This window comes from Haliotis cracherodii, unplaced genomic scaffold, assembly GCF_022045235.1.
Source record: "Haliotis cracherodii isolate W230 unplaced genomic scaffold, xgHalCrac1.p SCAF_26, whole genome shotgun sequence".
Lineage (NCBI taxonomy): Eukaryota > Metazoa > Mollusca > Gastropoda > Lepetellida > Haliotidae > Haliotis > Haliotis cracherodii.
The window spans coordinates 3,835,618-3,852,500 of record NW_027266282.1 but is presented as its reverse complement, the minus strand read 5'-3'; the positions used below and the strand labels follow the sequence as shown (position 1 = coordinate 3,852,500).

Here is a 16,883-nt window from a genome sequence, read left to right as displayed (position 1 = left end):
TGGATGGGTAATTTTGTGCAAAAATGAATTGGTTCAGTGAGTGAGTGAGTTGGGTTTAACGCTGCTTTTAACAGTATTCCACTCATATCACGGCGTGTCGGCTTAATGTGGTAGGAAAGCCCGAAGTGATGCAGGTCTCAGACGTTTACCACTTCGGTGAAACCCAGGAACACGGGTATGGTGCTGACAAACCTAGAAACATAATCGGGGCGAACCGGGAATGGAACCCACAATCATAGGTTCCTGGCGTACCCAAGGGACTTAACTCTGCACAGGGACGCCCCTGGTTCAGTGAAGACTGGGGTTAGAAATGAAGCAGACACCACATGAAACGTTGTAAATATGTTCCGACATATGCAAATTTATCGATTTTCAAAGATTTTCTAAGATACCTATCAGCAATTGTGTATTGTGCGAAATATTTTATTATATATATTTAAAAGTTTTAATGAAATTATATTTAAAGAAATACAACCATGTAGAAATATTCTTTGAGCGGCCTTACATCTTTTTTCATTTTATATGATATCGCTAATTTAAGATTTTTCAATTGAAATTTAATTATATCATAAAATCAACAGAGGTATAGTTTCTCTTGGCCCTTAGTTTATTGTGTGACGTATTGGTACAGAATATATAACTGAAGTAGATAACAGTGATAATCATTTATTGTCAACTCAATAGAATCTTTCGCACTCAGTGTATATATTATGAGTTACACGTCAAAATAGTTTCAAATCCATGTCCTTGAACATTGATTGATACACCGAGTCGGGCTGTTGCAGTACTTAACACGAGCCGCTCTGTTATCTGCGTGTTTCAGTCAGGCGACAGGTCAGGCTGCGTGTCAGGCTACTGCGCAAATCCATAGAAAAACAAGCTGTCGAACTAAGTGAAACCGTTTGTTGGTCTGCATGTTCATATTGGAGTCTATTGTCACTTTCCGCAATCTTAAATATGATTAAATGAATAAGCAAAATATTGTTTTTCTTTGACAACGCTTGAGTATGGAATCCTAGTGGGGACATTGTCGCGTTGTTGACAACCGAAAGAGTGTCAACATTTAACAAAGCGCGACACCACGCCAGTGCGACATCGCTACACTTTAACCAATAGATGTATTTCGCGTATTGAATAATGTGTTAGTACCCACAAAGGCCCACACTGCAACAACTCGATACGCCCTTTGGTTAAACGTCGTCGACTTGATTGATGTCCATTCCATGACACGTGGTAGTTCAATCTAATTAAGCAAAAACTATTTCAATTGGATGAAACTGTTTGGTTTTTCGACCTGTGGAATGATGCTAATAACCCTAATGGTAATAATCTGAGGACCTATAGATTGCTAAAGAAGGATCTAGCGCCTGAGCCCTATGTCTTATCAAATTATACACTAAAAAATATTTGGCACATTAAGGCAGTGGCAGCCTCCCCATTAACATTGAAAAAATGAGGTACAGTCGTCCCCCTGTCCCCCTCCAGGATAGAACTTGCGCTTTTTGTTTTAACTCAGTAGAGACTGAGGTCCACTTCTTAATTGATTGTAACATGTATGATGATTTACCTTATGGTGTAATGAACGCTATGTGTGAATGTATGACAGATTTCTTAATCTTATCGTCAACCAAAGACATTTATTACAGATGTGAACACGGGAGTCTACGTAAGTTGATTGACCAAATGTTCCAAAGGCGCTTGACACTCATTTAATTCTGTGTTCGCTTTTCTGCTTGTATGTTATTATGCTTGCGAGTAGTAGCTTTTCTGCTTGTATGTTATTATGCTTGCGAGTAGTAGCATTTCTGCTTGTATGTTATTATGCTTGCGAGTAGTAGCATTTCTACATGTATGTTATTATGCTTGCGAGTAGTAGCATTTCTGCTTGTATGTTATTATGCTTGCGAGTAGTAGCATTTCTGCTTGTATGTTATTATGCTTGCGAGTAGTAGATTTTCTGCTTGTATGTTATTATGCTTGCGAGTAGTAGCATTTCTGCTTGTATGTTATTATGCTTGCGAGTAGTAGCATTTCTGCTTGTATGTTATTATGCTTGCGAGTAGTAGCATTTCTGCTTGTGATCATATTGAGATGGTTATGTTGAGTGTCGGTGAGGTGAGGTGTGTGCGTGTGTGTCTGTGTGCGTGCGTGTGCGTGCGTGCGTGCGTGCGCGCGTGTGTGTCCACAAAGGCCCACACTGCGACTACCCGATACATCGTCGAAATGTCGCGTTGTCGCATAGTCAGGTCTTGCTTAGGGCTTGACAACTCGGCACTCCGACAATGTCGCTTTCTTCTATTATTCCATAGTTTTATGATGTCTGATTAAAGTTTTTGTCGTGCCTATTAACCTATGTACAAATAGTAGGCATGGCGATGATTACTTATCTAAGCTATTCATTGTTTATTTCTTTGGAACATTGTGAGCTCGTTTTGTACAGACAGAAGTGTTTATTTATGTCTCACTAGGAGATACATTTAAAATACATAAAATACAACAGATTATATACAAATGTGAGGTGTTATGGTGTCAGTGACATATTTATGTTGAGGGGTTGCTCCGAGCTGATGGGGCGATCTGAGTATCGGTTTACAGGCATTATGCATAATAATATTAACAGAATCGAAATAATTTTAAAAATTAAAATTTTAGGAATCGTTTCGTTTTTCTGAAGTGTTTTCAATGAAGGAGAGCGGGGCTATTTTGCTTTCAACATTTTTCTTTTTAAATGTTGAGGTTAGGCTTGAATGTGTCACAACGGATTGGGTATAGACACTCGCCGAGGCGTTTTCCATATGTTTTAACATGAGCAAGTCTGGCTCCTAAGTTGGCTTGTATAGGATATGTAAATAACAAAATACAAGTACATATATATGGTAAAAAAACATCCTTTGTCACTGACTTACTAACAGTTACATTTTCTAAAGTTCAAAACGTCTGCCGTCTCAATTATACCAGCCATACTTATATACATCAATACCCCATAATAAAGAACGGTTACATATGATTTTAAAAGGTCCTTTGTCAATCAAATAAACATGACATCGTAAAGAAATAAACCTCATCACAATATTTCAAAGTTTTCCGTAACTTTTGACATTTCTAGTGTGTCAAAGGGCCCTTGCCATGACTCATCCTACTTTGACAAAACATATTCCTTGAAATACGTGTCGTGAAAATATTTTATACATATATCCTGAAATCCTATTTAAAGACTCTGATCTTTCCCCATCGCCAGACATCTGTGAAAATAGGGCAATGTCATAGTCCCTAGTTTGTTTGTTTGTTTGTTTGTTTGTTGTTTAACGCCTCACTCCGCAATATTACAGCTATAAGGCGGTGGTCTGTAAATAATCGAGTCTGAGCCATTCTTCATTTCAAGGAATAGTTTTTTATATAAGGTCAGTATCGCATACAATACGTAAAAACCCTGACAATTTAAGGTACTGTGTAAGTTCTGTGAGTGAATCAGGCATTGCATACAATCCTAATTAGGTTAAATAATTCGAAACAGCTGAACTAATTGTGCACCTCATGAATATCTTTTTATTAACATAGGCTTCGCTATATTTAATATATTTCTCTACATAAATCCAGACACATGTATTTTGCATGTTGAGAATGAATATATAAAAGAATCGAAAACAAACTCACTCACTCACCCACTCACCTACTCCGGTATGCATACTTGTTCGTTTCCGCAGAATACCCACTGACTCAAAGATGTATAAACTAGTGAATTTAAAAACGGGAAGTATTAATTATCGATGCGGGTCCACTCCCACCCCACCACTACCCCCACCCAGCCTAATACCCATCCCCACAGTGTGCTATATTTGGACGCTATATTTGTCTTACCATTTGACTATTAATGGGCTTAACACAAAACTGGCATTCAGGATGTGACTGAACCATAACGTCGACTTCAGCACTGCCCCATCACTGCTACCCGCAGCGTGTATTATCCATAGTACTCCATGCCAAATAATTCATGAAGTCGCAGAAACATCATATTCTTCCGAACACTGAATATTGATAAAAGCTGCTTGGACAATCACAACATGAACTCTATCTTCAGAAGCAGTATTGTTTCGGTAAATAATCCTTGTAACGGCCGGTGTCTGGGCGGAAAAAAATGTCGGAACAAAAGATCTCACAAGCTTTTAACGCATAGCGCGTGCATTCAATGGTATAAGGGGTGGAGATTTGAGGGTGGACATTCGGGTACTTTGGAACACATGTGCTGCGAAAATAAAACTGTTTGTCATTGTGTTCCATCGGCCAACTACATGTATATACAGGTTTTGTATTGTCTTTAAAAAACATTAAAAGTGGTTTTTCGTCCTTTTTATTGAAAGGAGTACAATCGACCATAAAGTTACATATATGTGTTTTGCACGTGCACACTGTGAAAATATGTTTGGTTTACACAAGAGATCACATGAAACTACATATTTCTGGTGGCGTGTGCTGTGGTGCGTGAGTGTGTGAGAGTAGACCGCTCCACCCCCCTTCCGTAAACCCGTCACTTCTGTCACTCCCTCCGTCGCGTGTTTTTGTTCACTTCGTGACTTATAGTGCGCGTCTGAATTTTATTTATTTAACCTGTACAGGACATGTGTTGTCTACATTTCAAAAATTTTACTTTCAACGTCACTTGTCCGACTGGACTGTGTATGTGATCACGTACGTCAATAATCTAAAACAGGCGTTGCTTAGGCGGATCAAAGGGAGGGGTGGTGGGGGGGGGGGGGGGGGGTGGGGGGGGGGGGTGGGGGGTGGGGGGGGGGGGGGGGTTAAAGCCATGGAGTAACGTTGTAAACAGTAAAATTTTCTGAGAGAGGATTTTGATATTTTGGGCACCCCCCTTTAAAAATGCTGGACCCGCCCTTGTGTTGCCAACCATACATTTCATAGTGATCTTCTCTGCACGTGCTTTCCGTGCACAGTGTTATATGTTGCTTCGCGAGAGTAAACATTATCGGCGTTCACATGAAATCTCGATTCCCCTGTCAACGAATAAGATATTTCGTCTAGTGTTTACCAGTAAGCCAAGGATTTGTTTGTTTCACGCCGCACTCAGCAATATTCCAGCTATATGACGGCGGACCAGACAATCCAGTGATTGATATTATGAGCGTCGATCCACGCAATTGGGATCGATGACATGCATCAACAAAGACAGCGAGCCTGACCACCTGATCCCGTTAGTCGCCTCTTACGACAAGCATAGTCGCCTCTTACGGCAAGCATGGGTTGCTGAAGACCTATTCTACCCCGGATCTTAGTAAGCCAAGGATGCCGCGGTGTTTAGAGTGTACGTGTCTCGATTTACATCCATGACCACCACCCACCCCCCCCACCCACCCCCACCCCACCCCCCACCCCCACCCCCACCCCATCCCCACCCCTCTCATATATGAGCGTGACAGTATCGACCTGTGGCCACTGATAATTACAAATGTCTAACTATGTTAATATTTCTCAAATACCCATTTGTGATATACTTTTCGTTTATGTATGTTCGTAATATTAACATTAGTATATATATTTAAAAGTGCAATATAATTCATATTTGCGTTGGTTTTCTATACATTTAAAGCAATGTCAAGTAACTCTGTGAATGGTTATTACAAGAACGACACGAAAGTATATAATAATTCTCTATTTCGTCTTGCTATGTTTTCTTCAAAATATATGGGGCGGTCGGGGAGCCTCGTGGTTAAAGCGTTCGTTCGTCACACCGATAACCCGGGTTCGATTCCAGACATGGGTACAATGTGTGAAGCCCATTTCTGGTGTCCCATGCCGTGATATTGCTGGAATATTGCTAAAAGCGGAGTAAAACCATACTTACTTACTCTTCAAAATACAGAGTATAGGCGCGAGGGAAAGCCGTAAGAAATGCTATGAACTTATAGTTTTGAATAAATGACTTGCTGAACGTCGCTCCCCCAGACTGAGAACACCGTGAGAACACCATGAGAACTCTGACTAACCATCGATTTTCACTGTCACCGATTGTACCGCTGCGCCAAGATGTACAAGTGATTTTAGGGATGCTTCTTCCATCTTTCTTCTCGTTGTCTTTCAATTTAGTAATGTTATTAAGGGCGCTTCAAGAAGTTATCGTTCTTATAACATTTTCTTGTTTTGTTCAGCTTGTAATTTTACAATTCAATCAATTTTACAGCTGTAATTTTACTCTGACCTGTAGATGATCGAGACTGGGTCATGTTTTGTTTGTTTAGTTGTTGTTTAACGCCGCAATCAGCAATATTCCAACTAAATGACGGCGGTCTGTAAATAATCGAGTCTGGACCAGACAATCCAGTGATTGACATCATGAGAATCGATCTACGCAAATGGAATACGATGACATGCATCAACCAAGTCAGAGAGCCTGACCACCCCACCCCGTTAGTCGCCTTTTACGGGTTGCTGAAGACCTATTCTAACCGGATCTTCACGGGTCCTTGTGTCGTGACATCCAAGGGTTGATAGCATGACCACCGTAAATATATTGATGTCCTATGCTATCATAAACAGAGTAATTAAAGAAGAAATAGTAACTGTTTTCAAGTGGGTAATTACAAGAACACAGCATTTTCTAGACCACATCTGAATGTGCGAAATTAATGCAGTTGTGATTTTTTTCTAGTGCTGATGTCAGTCTTTAATGTATGGAATTATACTCCCCTTAAAAAACTAAATACAATTTGGTAACAATATTTTCAAAAATTAATTTCGTGGATGGAAAGAATTCGATGTTGCAGCGCTACACGAAAACAAAGCGAGGATGTTATTTCTTATATATCTTTGGTTGCGTCAATTTCGATGAACTTTGACATTTGAAATTTGCACGATTTCTTTTTTCCCTGGGAAACTGAAAAGACGTTTTACGTGCAAATCATGGAATTCTTAGGCAAGTTCGTGACATGTCCTTTTTCACAAATCATAGTTACCGAAGTATATTTGTGATCGTCATGCCAAGATTCAGTTGTACTGAGAGAATTAACGCTGTTGGTAGACATGAAAGGGTGAGTCACCAGCATCAGTGACAAGGTATCTCAAAGCTGCCCGGAGAAATAGTTCCCAGACCTTGGGCATACTATCGGCAACAAGGCACGATTCCCGTATCCTTCTTCAAGCGAGAAATGGGCGGAGCCGTGTGTAGAAGAGACGGGATAAGCTTTATATCGGATTTTACGCACAAAAAGTCGACAGATTCGGTGGAGAGAGTGTCATGATGTGGAGAGACACGCATCTCTTGAGCGCAGAACAGATCTTGTTCCTGCCCTGGGCAACTTAACAGGTGTGCGACATGACGACGTGACCGTACGTCCGTCCCCACGGTGTCCTGGATCTGCTAGCACCAAGCGCCCCTTTACAGCGTGACAATGCTAGTCAGCAGACTGCACGAGTCGGTACTGAATCCTCAAGACAGGAGATAAAGGATCGCCATGTCCGCCAAGGTCACTAAATCTCAGCCCTATTGAGCATCTGCTTGAAACAATGACGTAACCGACAAGGCACCTATAAATACTTCCCGTTAAACGTGTGATGAACTCTTATTTTGTAACCTCCTCTCGTATCGCTTAAAGCATTAAAGAAGTCACAGAGTGAATCTCTTGAGACAACGGTATAAGAATCTATACCGAAACGTCGCTTTTTACAGTATTAAAGAAGTTCTTATCCATAAAATTGTGTCTACCTTGTCATCCGTCAACAGTCTAAGTAATGCCTATCAAACAAAACATATGCGTAGTTGATGTTTATTTGTGTGTCACGTGTTCAAGAGTAAACACTAACAAGTACCAGCATACACTGTTATACTTAAAGGCTTGCACGTCCAGGCTTAATCAATGGCTTACGAGAGACACTTTACGATACCAAGAAACATGTACTTATAAAACACGCATTGACAATAACTATAAAAGCATGCTAATTGATGTTTTTAAATATTTTAACGCAAATATACAAATCCTGCAAACACACACACACACACACACACACACACACACACACACACACACACACACACAGCGCAGACCATTATACAATCTACAATCAATTAAATACTGACATTCATGGAGCATTAAATTGGTGAGATTGTATTCCAGACTGATTGTGTTCTAGTTTAATGTATCATTAATATTAAACTGTCTGGAGCTGCAGTATGACGTCATAGATATATGGTTAGAGTAGGGTGGGAGTGATTGACCGATGGTTATTTTCAGGTATGGTCATGTTTGTTTGTTGTTTAACGCCGCACTCAGCAATATCCTAGCTATATGACGGCGGTCTGTAAATAATCGAAGAATAATAACCAGACAATCCAGTGATTGACACCATGAGCATCGATCCACGCAACTGAGATACGATGACATGCATCAACCAAGTCAGCGAGCCTGACCATCCGATCCCGTTAGTTGCCTCTTACGACAAGCACAGTCGCCTTTTACGGGTTGTCTGGGTTCATAAAGTACGTAAAATATTATCAGTAGGGCTATCACCGTCCTTCTCCAACATCCGCCTCCGTGGTCTAGAGGTAGAGTGTCCGCCCGGAGAGCGGAAGGTCCGGGGTTCGATACCCGGCTGCGAAAAAGATGTTAAAAGATGGTACTTGTTGTTACCCTGCCTGGGGCGCGGCATATAGGGGCTAATACCAAAACTGGTCGGGTCGGAGTTAAGTATACTGTGTCTGAGTGGGGTGTTCATGTTAAACTGCGGCATGGTTTCTCATTCGGGTATATTCCTCGCCACTTGAAATTGAATCACGAAATATCGCGTTGATAAATTAACGAAGATGTCAAGTCATTCCGATGATAAGGAATATTAGGGTAATGACCAAACTGGCAAAGTTTTGTAGCGAGAAACATCATGATTGAGTTTTGATCAGTGGTGACAATCCGGGTATGCTTGGCAGTCATGTGACCGCGAGCGCTTACATCCAGCAGTGAACTTGGTCAATTGCGCTTCAAATACATCTGCACGGGTTTTTTTCTTTCAGTCCGTGCTGGTGATGTACGTGTACGTTCGCTGCGAAATATCGTCACCTGACTCCCGGATCTTACCCAGATCACGTGATCAAAAGTCATCGATGATGTTTGTCGCTAACAAACTGGATAAAAAAATTTAAGCACACTTTGCATTTTTTGTCATTACTCTTAAGTAATGTCATATATATATGACTTAAGAGTAATGACAAAAAATGCAAAGTGTGCTTTAAAAAAAATATCCAGTATATATATATATATATCCCCCTCCTGTCATTCACCTGATGGGCGGTCGGGTAGCCTAGTGATTAAAGCGGGTTCTATTCCCGACATGCATGGGTACAGTGTGTGAAGCCTATTTCTAGTGTTCCCCGCCGTGATATTGCTGGAATATTGCTAAAAGCGGCGTAAAACCAAACTCACTCACTCACTCATTCACCTGATACCCGTAAAGATCCGTGGTAGAATAGGTCTTCAGCAACCCATGCTTGCTGTAAAAGGCGACTATGCTTGTCTTAAGAGGCGACTAACGGGATAGGGTGGTCAGGCCCGAAGACTTGGTTGATGCATGTCATCGTATCCCAATTGCGTTGATCGATGCTCATTATATCAATCCCTGGATTGTCTGGTCCAGACTCGATTATTTACAGACCGCTGAAATATTGCTGAGAGCGGCGTTAAACAGCAAACAAACAATCATTCATCTGATGAAGGGGCAAAAATTAACCATGACACGTTGTGTATGCATAACAAACAAGATGTTATTCATAATCCCCCTTGCCATGTTTAGATCCAACTTCTAAATGCTCATAAAGGCTCTCAACATACCGACTGTCATAACTTATCAGTGACGTCAGACAAGCCTTATCACGCCCTCCGCTGACAGCTGCAGTAAGCCATATTTCTACAGCGATATAGGTCGCAAAACATCAGATCATTTCCATAATGGCGCTATATGTTATTATCCTAAACATGACCTGATAACTGATACCAGACTAGATTGATTGTGTCATACGGGTGCACCCGATCGAAGCGTCATAAAATACGGAGGGTTAGTCACGCTTGTGACGTAAAATATTTGCTTATTACTAGTCGAGTGAGTGAGTGAGTATGATTTCACGCCGCTTTTAGCAATGTTCCAGCAATATCACGGCGGGGGACACCAGAAATAGGCTTCACACAATGTACCCATGTTGGGAATCGAACGCGGGTCTTCGGGGTAACGAAAGCTTGAACCACTAAGCTACCTAACGCCCCTCTGGTCGAGGCGTGAAGTTTTATTGTCAGTTGGTATCTATTTCACGTATCTGAGCGTAATTTTTCCGTTTGCTTGTGTTTCTTTTCCTATTGATCGAAAATAAGAATATCAAGTTTCCGCATCAGTTTTAAAATCTCTTTAGCTTTAAGTTAACCCACGATCGATGCCTTCACGTATTAAGCCTATTGATACGCTTGAAAACAAAACATATTGATACGCTTGCAAACCAAAGAAAAGACGATCCTCTGTCACCATTATTTACTCACCAAATTCAAATTTATTTTTTTTATTTACAGATCACTGTCACATGTGTAATAGTGCTGAATGCGGCGTTAAATAACATTCACATGTAGTTTCTTGACCAGTTATGAAGGATCGGTCAGCGTCAGTACCCGTATGTCAACGTCCGTGTTTAGTCTTCAGTTACACGTGTTTAAGATTAAAAGCTAACTGGAAGATACTCATTTTCATAAAATATTAAATTTGAAACTTCTTAAGGTTTCCCGTTTTTATGGTGTGAATCTTCAATGCTGTGATAAAAAAAATGAAATCAAACCTCCGGAAACATATATAATAAAATAACATACAGAACGGGTGAATTTTAGGAGGTAAATATGGACACTTCCTAACAAACAGTCTAATTTTACCAACAGACATTTAATATTTATGGGATAAATAAGGTTCCTTTATTTTAAAAAAGGACCAACTCATAAGTCATAAATATAAGGAAAAAAACCCGTTTCTGTTGTGATTCTCATGACAAAGCTCAAGTACTTATCACTTATTCCAAATATAAATCAAATTCATCAAACGACCTAATGTCAGATTTATTTTTAAGTGCGTATCCTGCGATAAGGCGATTAGGTGAAAGGGGGATAACTCCAGCGACTCTAATCCTCCCTGAAAGGCGTCTGTCAGCCAAGCGCAACAGGCGAGAGCTATTTAGAGAGCGGGCCAATCTATTGCTCTGGCAACGGTACTGCTAGCGAACGTCACCCACCCTCACAGTTTTGACAGGAGCGGGAGGAGGGAAAGGGTACATCCAAAAGTTTTACTTCCAACGAAATGGCTGGAACACGGGGCGGTAGATCCCGAGGAAATCGTGTGGATGATGTGGAAATGCGCCGACTTCGCAGTGATTTAGATCGGGTACGTTTATCATTTAAAAGATTTTTGTATTTCGTTCAATGTTCACACTTTATCACTCGACCTCTGCCAAATAGTCGACTGAGTTCCTTTTCCACTGATAACAGACTTCAAAACCGAGTAGATGTTCTAGACAAGATGCACTTTGACAAATAACTAAATACTTTCTTGTTGTCGTTGGTATTTTAGATTCATGAAACTATGCGATGATTATATGTACACATCGATCTGTTCAATTATTTTGATTGCAAACTGTGAAATAGACCACAACGCGCTACGCTTTGATAATGCTCTCACTTTCTCTATTGATAGAACTCAGTGCTTTCCAGATATACGGATATATTAGGAAATACTTATTAAGTTGTCAAACTAGATTTTTTATATTTGTCATCGTCATTAATTGTAAATATCCTCATTAAACACTTACTTGTAAACAGTAAAAAGTTAATTAGTAAAGAGAATTGAAGTCATTAATCAAATACTGAGCTAAACAGATTAATGTTCATAGCAACAAGCTAATGATACAGATTGACTGGATTAAGATTATGCTAATCTCTACATGCTGTGTTTGTAACAAGGTATTCAGATGGTATTTGCTGGTACAACCAATGCTTGTAGACTTTCTATTGACAGTGAATCAGAGCTTTGGGCTAAGTATCCATTCAAACTAGCAAAACCCTGTAGATCCCATTGACCGTAAGACTTGACACGATCACCCCTAGCCATTGGACTGACCTGTCTCAAAGCACCCATTTACCTTGACACCGAAGAAATGTGACAATCAGTTTTCAAAGCAATTCAGATTTGGCCTCCCACTGTAAATAAACTGCCACATATATTCATATATACATATGTATACATAAATAAACAGCCCACTTTTGTATATTCAGTAAAGGCCAAGTGATTCCATGACTTTGTAAAAAATAAAAGGTTATGTGATTTGAAATAGATTACAAAAACACATAATGAGGGAGCCATTAACTGTCATGTCTGTCCAACAATATTGGAATTATTATTGACCGTTTTTGTTTTATTAATGCATAGTATTATGCATGGTATTAATCCATTATTTGAAACTGAAATTTATTATGTTCAGCAGTGATAATGGGCAAATTATTTCATTACTAGTTGATAGTAACAGTACTTTTCATTTCTTTCCTGGATATATAATATGGCTGCTAGTGTTTATTTGAAACAGTTGTTTTAGCAAGTATTAAAAGCCAAACAGTTCATTCCTAGGTTACAAGGCTCATTATCATTTCACAATAATTTCATGCACACCCTCCCCCCCCCCCCCCCCCCCTCTCTCTCTCTCTCTCTCTCTCTCTCTCTCTCTCTCACACACACACACACACATAGTGAAAGTTTGCTCATGATGTCGACCACTTGTTTACCTTGCAGACTTGATTATTGACAGTGGCAGAATGTGAACATATAGCATATATTTTGTTAACTCAACAAACTCATTCATTCTTTTGAATTTCTCAGATTGAGTATAATTTTTTTTTTAAATAACAGTATGAACTTGTACAACTGCTCCCTTTGTGAAAGTCAATATGTCTACTTTATTGTGCATAGAAATATGTATACATTGTTTCCATTTGTATGGGTATTCAACAATCATATGAACATAGAACAATCAAACAGAAAAGTCCCTATGTAATGTATTCATAGAACAATCATATACGTAATTGTCTGACATACACGTGACAATATGAGGTTAATGTAATATTGATTTTTTGTTTGAGAATGTTATCGTGACTATTATATAAACACCACAGTGCAGTTTACTTCACTGGCGTCATACCATACAAACAGATAAGACACTGCAGAAGTTGTCCAAAAGAAAGATTTGAAGATTGTCAATCATGGCCATGTTGGAGAGAAGCTCACTCAATGTAATGACTGGAAACAGAAAAAGCGAGACAGCCCAAGTAGATTAAACTGTAGGCACATACACTTTATCATGGAATACTTGGTAACATTTTTTCTTGAGACTGTGACAAGACAGTCAGTTTTATGGGGCAAACAACGAACTGTCATGGCGAAACTCCCACAAGGGACAGTCGTTTTTGTAATATTACTTTCAAGAGCTTGAAGACACTGTTCTGTTGTTTGCACAGTCATGAATTGTGTAAACTTTGTATGTCTAAGGAATATAAACATCGATTATAGGTCAAGGGAATGTGCAGAAGCTAAGGAGAAATTAATTCTATTATGTTTATATAATTAATTTTAAATTCCTATTTTTAATAATTGCTATTTTATGCTTGTGTATGTGTGATGGGTGGGGAGGGGCTTTTGATAATTTTATATTTTTATTATGATGTGTAATAGTTGAAGATATACTTATATTATGTAACATTATTAGCATTATTTATGTTAATTATAAAGATCAGTGTCACTTGGGATACAGTACTGGTGAAACAAGGGTTGATACATACCACAAAACATAGGTCACGATCCGTATCGTGCACCGAACTAGAAATAGTCAAACAGGAAATAGTAGAACCTACACCGAAACGTCGCTCTTAATTGTAATAAAGAAGTTGTTCATCCATAAATTCATATCCTTACTTAGTACTCCAACTTCTAAATGCCTATCAAAGACCTTAAACTGGGAATGGTCAAACTGGAAATAGTCAAAATGGGAATAGTCAAACTAGGAATAGTCAAACTGGGAATAGTCAAACTGGAAATAGTCAAAATGGGAATAGTCAAACTGGAAATAGTCAAACTAGGAATAGTCAAACTGGGAATAGTCAAACTGGGGAATAGTCAAACTGGAAATAGTCAAACTGGGAATAGTCAATATGGGAATAGTCAAAATGGGAATAGTCAAGTCAGGAATAGTCAAACTGGGAATAGTCTAACTGGAAATAGTCAAAATGGAAATAGTCAAACTAGGAATAGTCAAACTGGGAACAGTCAAAATGGGAATAGTCAAACAGGGGAATAGTCAAAATGGGAATAGTCAAATTAGGAATAGTCAAACTGGGGAATAGTCAAAATGGGAAAAGTCATGAACTTCATGTGTTGTGAATTTGTGATGCCGGTGTGTGTCATGTTGTGACACAGTGGTATCACATCCAGACTCGATTATTTACAGACCGCCGTCATATAGCTTTAAAATTGCTGAGTGCAGCGTTGAACAACAAACAAACAAACAGGCATCTTATGTTCTATTGTGAATACCTGTTCCATGCTCTTTCAATCAATAATGTTTTGTCATGGAGAAAAATCCAGTTGTTGAAGACTAAATGCTACAACTCCACAGCATACATCTTTGAAAAATATATTCTGTATCAGCAAACCTGATTGCTAAAGCTATTAACAGTACATCAAGGTTATAGCACTCTTCAAGTGGTGTTATCCCCTGCAGTGAACATCGACATACATGAGCATGCACTGACTGCCACTGGTGCGGCAGAGAGCTATTTATACCTCGCTGTTTGTGATCACACACAATGGCTGCTACTAATGATGATTATAGTACCGTAATTAAAAATTGATTTCACAAAGCTGTTGTTTGGTTTGTGTTTCCAAGCAGTACAAACATCAATATTCATGACAGTTACCGTAAGTTGTAAGTAAACGACCCATGGTAGCTACAGACAAATGCTGAAAATTTATGATTTTGACAGAAACAAACAACTCCATTTAAATTGAAAAGGAGCCCCAATGGGATGGGAGATGTGGAAAATCTAGACTTGCTTCACTTAGGGCTATAGCATTACAGTAAGGGCTGGGCAGAAGTGAAATACTGTTGCTCAGGACAATGAGACAGGCTAAGACCCATGAGACGTTCGGGTTTTGAAGATTCTTCGGATGTTGAAATACTTGAACTTTGAAATGTCTTTGTAGATATTACTCCCACACTTTAGTAATTGAAGCACCAAGATGGCTTACTAGGTCAGGTTGTATGACAAATGATGCTCTTACTATCAACCACATGTTTGTCAGCTCCAAATTCAGATACATCACAGCCTGTGTGATAGAGCTGTGGATAAGCTGATGACAGCCCAAACTCTCATCCTGACATATGACTAGCCCTCTCCAGACATTTTGTATGAATGAGGCACACAGCGCTCTGAATTCCAATCTGACTTTAAACATGGCTGCCATTATTTGTTCACAATTCAGGTGTGCCTCAATTTTAGTTGAGTGTTGCCTTATTAATCTTAACATTAGGCCAGACTTTATGGATTTTGTTAACCAGTTAGTGTAGACAGGAAAACATATTAAATGAGTACATTGTTGTAATTTAGTAATTAATATTATATTAATTTTATTCACCTAGACATCAGTTTAGTGGGATGAATAAATGCTTATTATGTGTAAAAGATATTTGTGGTTTTTTTTTATAATTTACAGAACTGTATTTTCTTCAGTAAGAGAATAAGGCATTGTTCTCTGAAGGTGTGGCCGTAGACTATATACTCACATAGTCATTTGATATACAGTAAAATAGTATTATTTTAATAAATTAATAGGTACATTAAGTTTGATTTTTGGAGTTTGATTTTCTTGTTTTTCTAATCCATGTAAGAAAGAGCTCCGGATCAAGTAAAAATCAGTTTAAACTACTTTATTTTCTGTGGCTTTGAATCAGATTTGTTTAAAAAAAAATGCCAGGATTGGAATATATAGTTTGAATATTCTGGGATTTTCCATTTTTTCTTGTAGGATCCTGACTCCAATTAGCTAATGAGTATTTCATGAGATATGTGTGGCCATATACATCGAGTGGAGTGTTGATACTGTTAATGTGCATCCAGAATGTGTTGACAGGCAGTTGATCATCTTCACACTCAAGTCATGCAATCCCTGTTCTGTACCACCTTGCATGATGCCTTGGGCATCTCGTGCAATTTGAAAGCATAATGTCTCAATTGAAAATTAAATGACATCAATACATTAAGGAGAAAAGTAAGGCAAGGAACCCTTTAGGTATAATCAGTAATTAAAGCAGACTGTAAACCTGCCACGACACGGTGAGGGAAAATCATATGTATCAATCTCTTTAGATTCAGATGTTTACCTGCCACGATACCTCTCAGCGTGAATATCGGAGGACACCTCCATACGAGGTCACGTCAGGTGAATGTGATCACATGATTGCAAGGTGATTACAAATTGTGAAATGTGTGAGAGGAATCAGGATTATTTTTAATTGTTCTAAGCGTGGTATTTAATAGCAGTGGTAATTGTTGTTTATTGATGCATATAGATGCTTAAATGAACACATGACAAATGCTTCTGTTTGTATTTTTTATTATATTAATGTTATTTACCTATTATGCATGATGTGGTACTTTCTGTTGTCTGATGGCTAGGGTTGAGTCTATGAGTCGAACAGACTTTAACTGCATATACCCGGTAGTGAAACATACACCGGTGCATCGTGGATTCTCATATGATACATGATACATGGAGACAGAAGATGATACACTTGCTAAAATAAATTACTTACCGGTACT

The 16,883-nt window shown here is 39.0% G+C and overlaps 1 protein-coding gene across 5 annotated transcripts in view; it reads left to right on the top strand.

Annotated features, from left to right (window-relative positions):
- Nucleotides 1–16,883, top strand: part of LOC139473007 (rhomboid-related protein 2-like) — a 93,143-nt gene that overhangs the window by 45,641 nt on the left and 30,619 nt on the right. For 4 of the 5 annotated variants that reach the window (XR_011653915.1, XR_011653917.1, XR_011653916.1 and 1 more), the window contains exon 1: nt 11,177–11,406. The exons of the other annotated variant lie outside the window; for it this stretch is intronic. Coding sequence is in view for 1 of the 4 variants with exons in the window: in XM_071255507.1 (XP_071111608.1) it covers nt 11,323–11,406 (84 nt within the window). In the remaining 3 variants the exon portion in view is untranslated. Of the gene's footprint in view, nt 1–11,176; nt 11,407–16,883 lie in introns of those variants that run through there. 5 annotated transcript variants of the gene reach the window in all.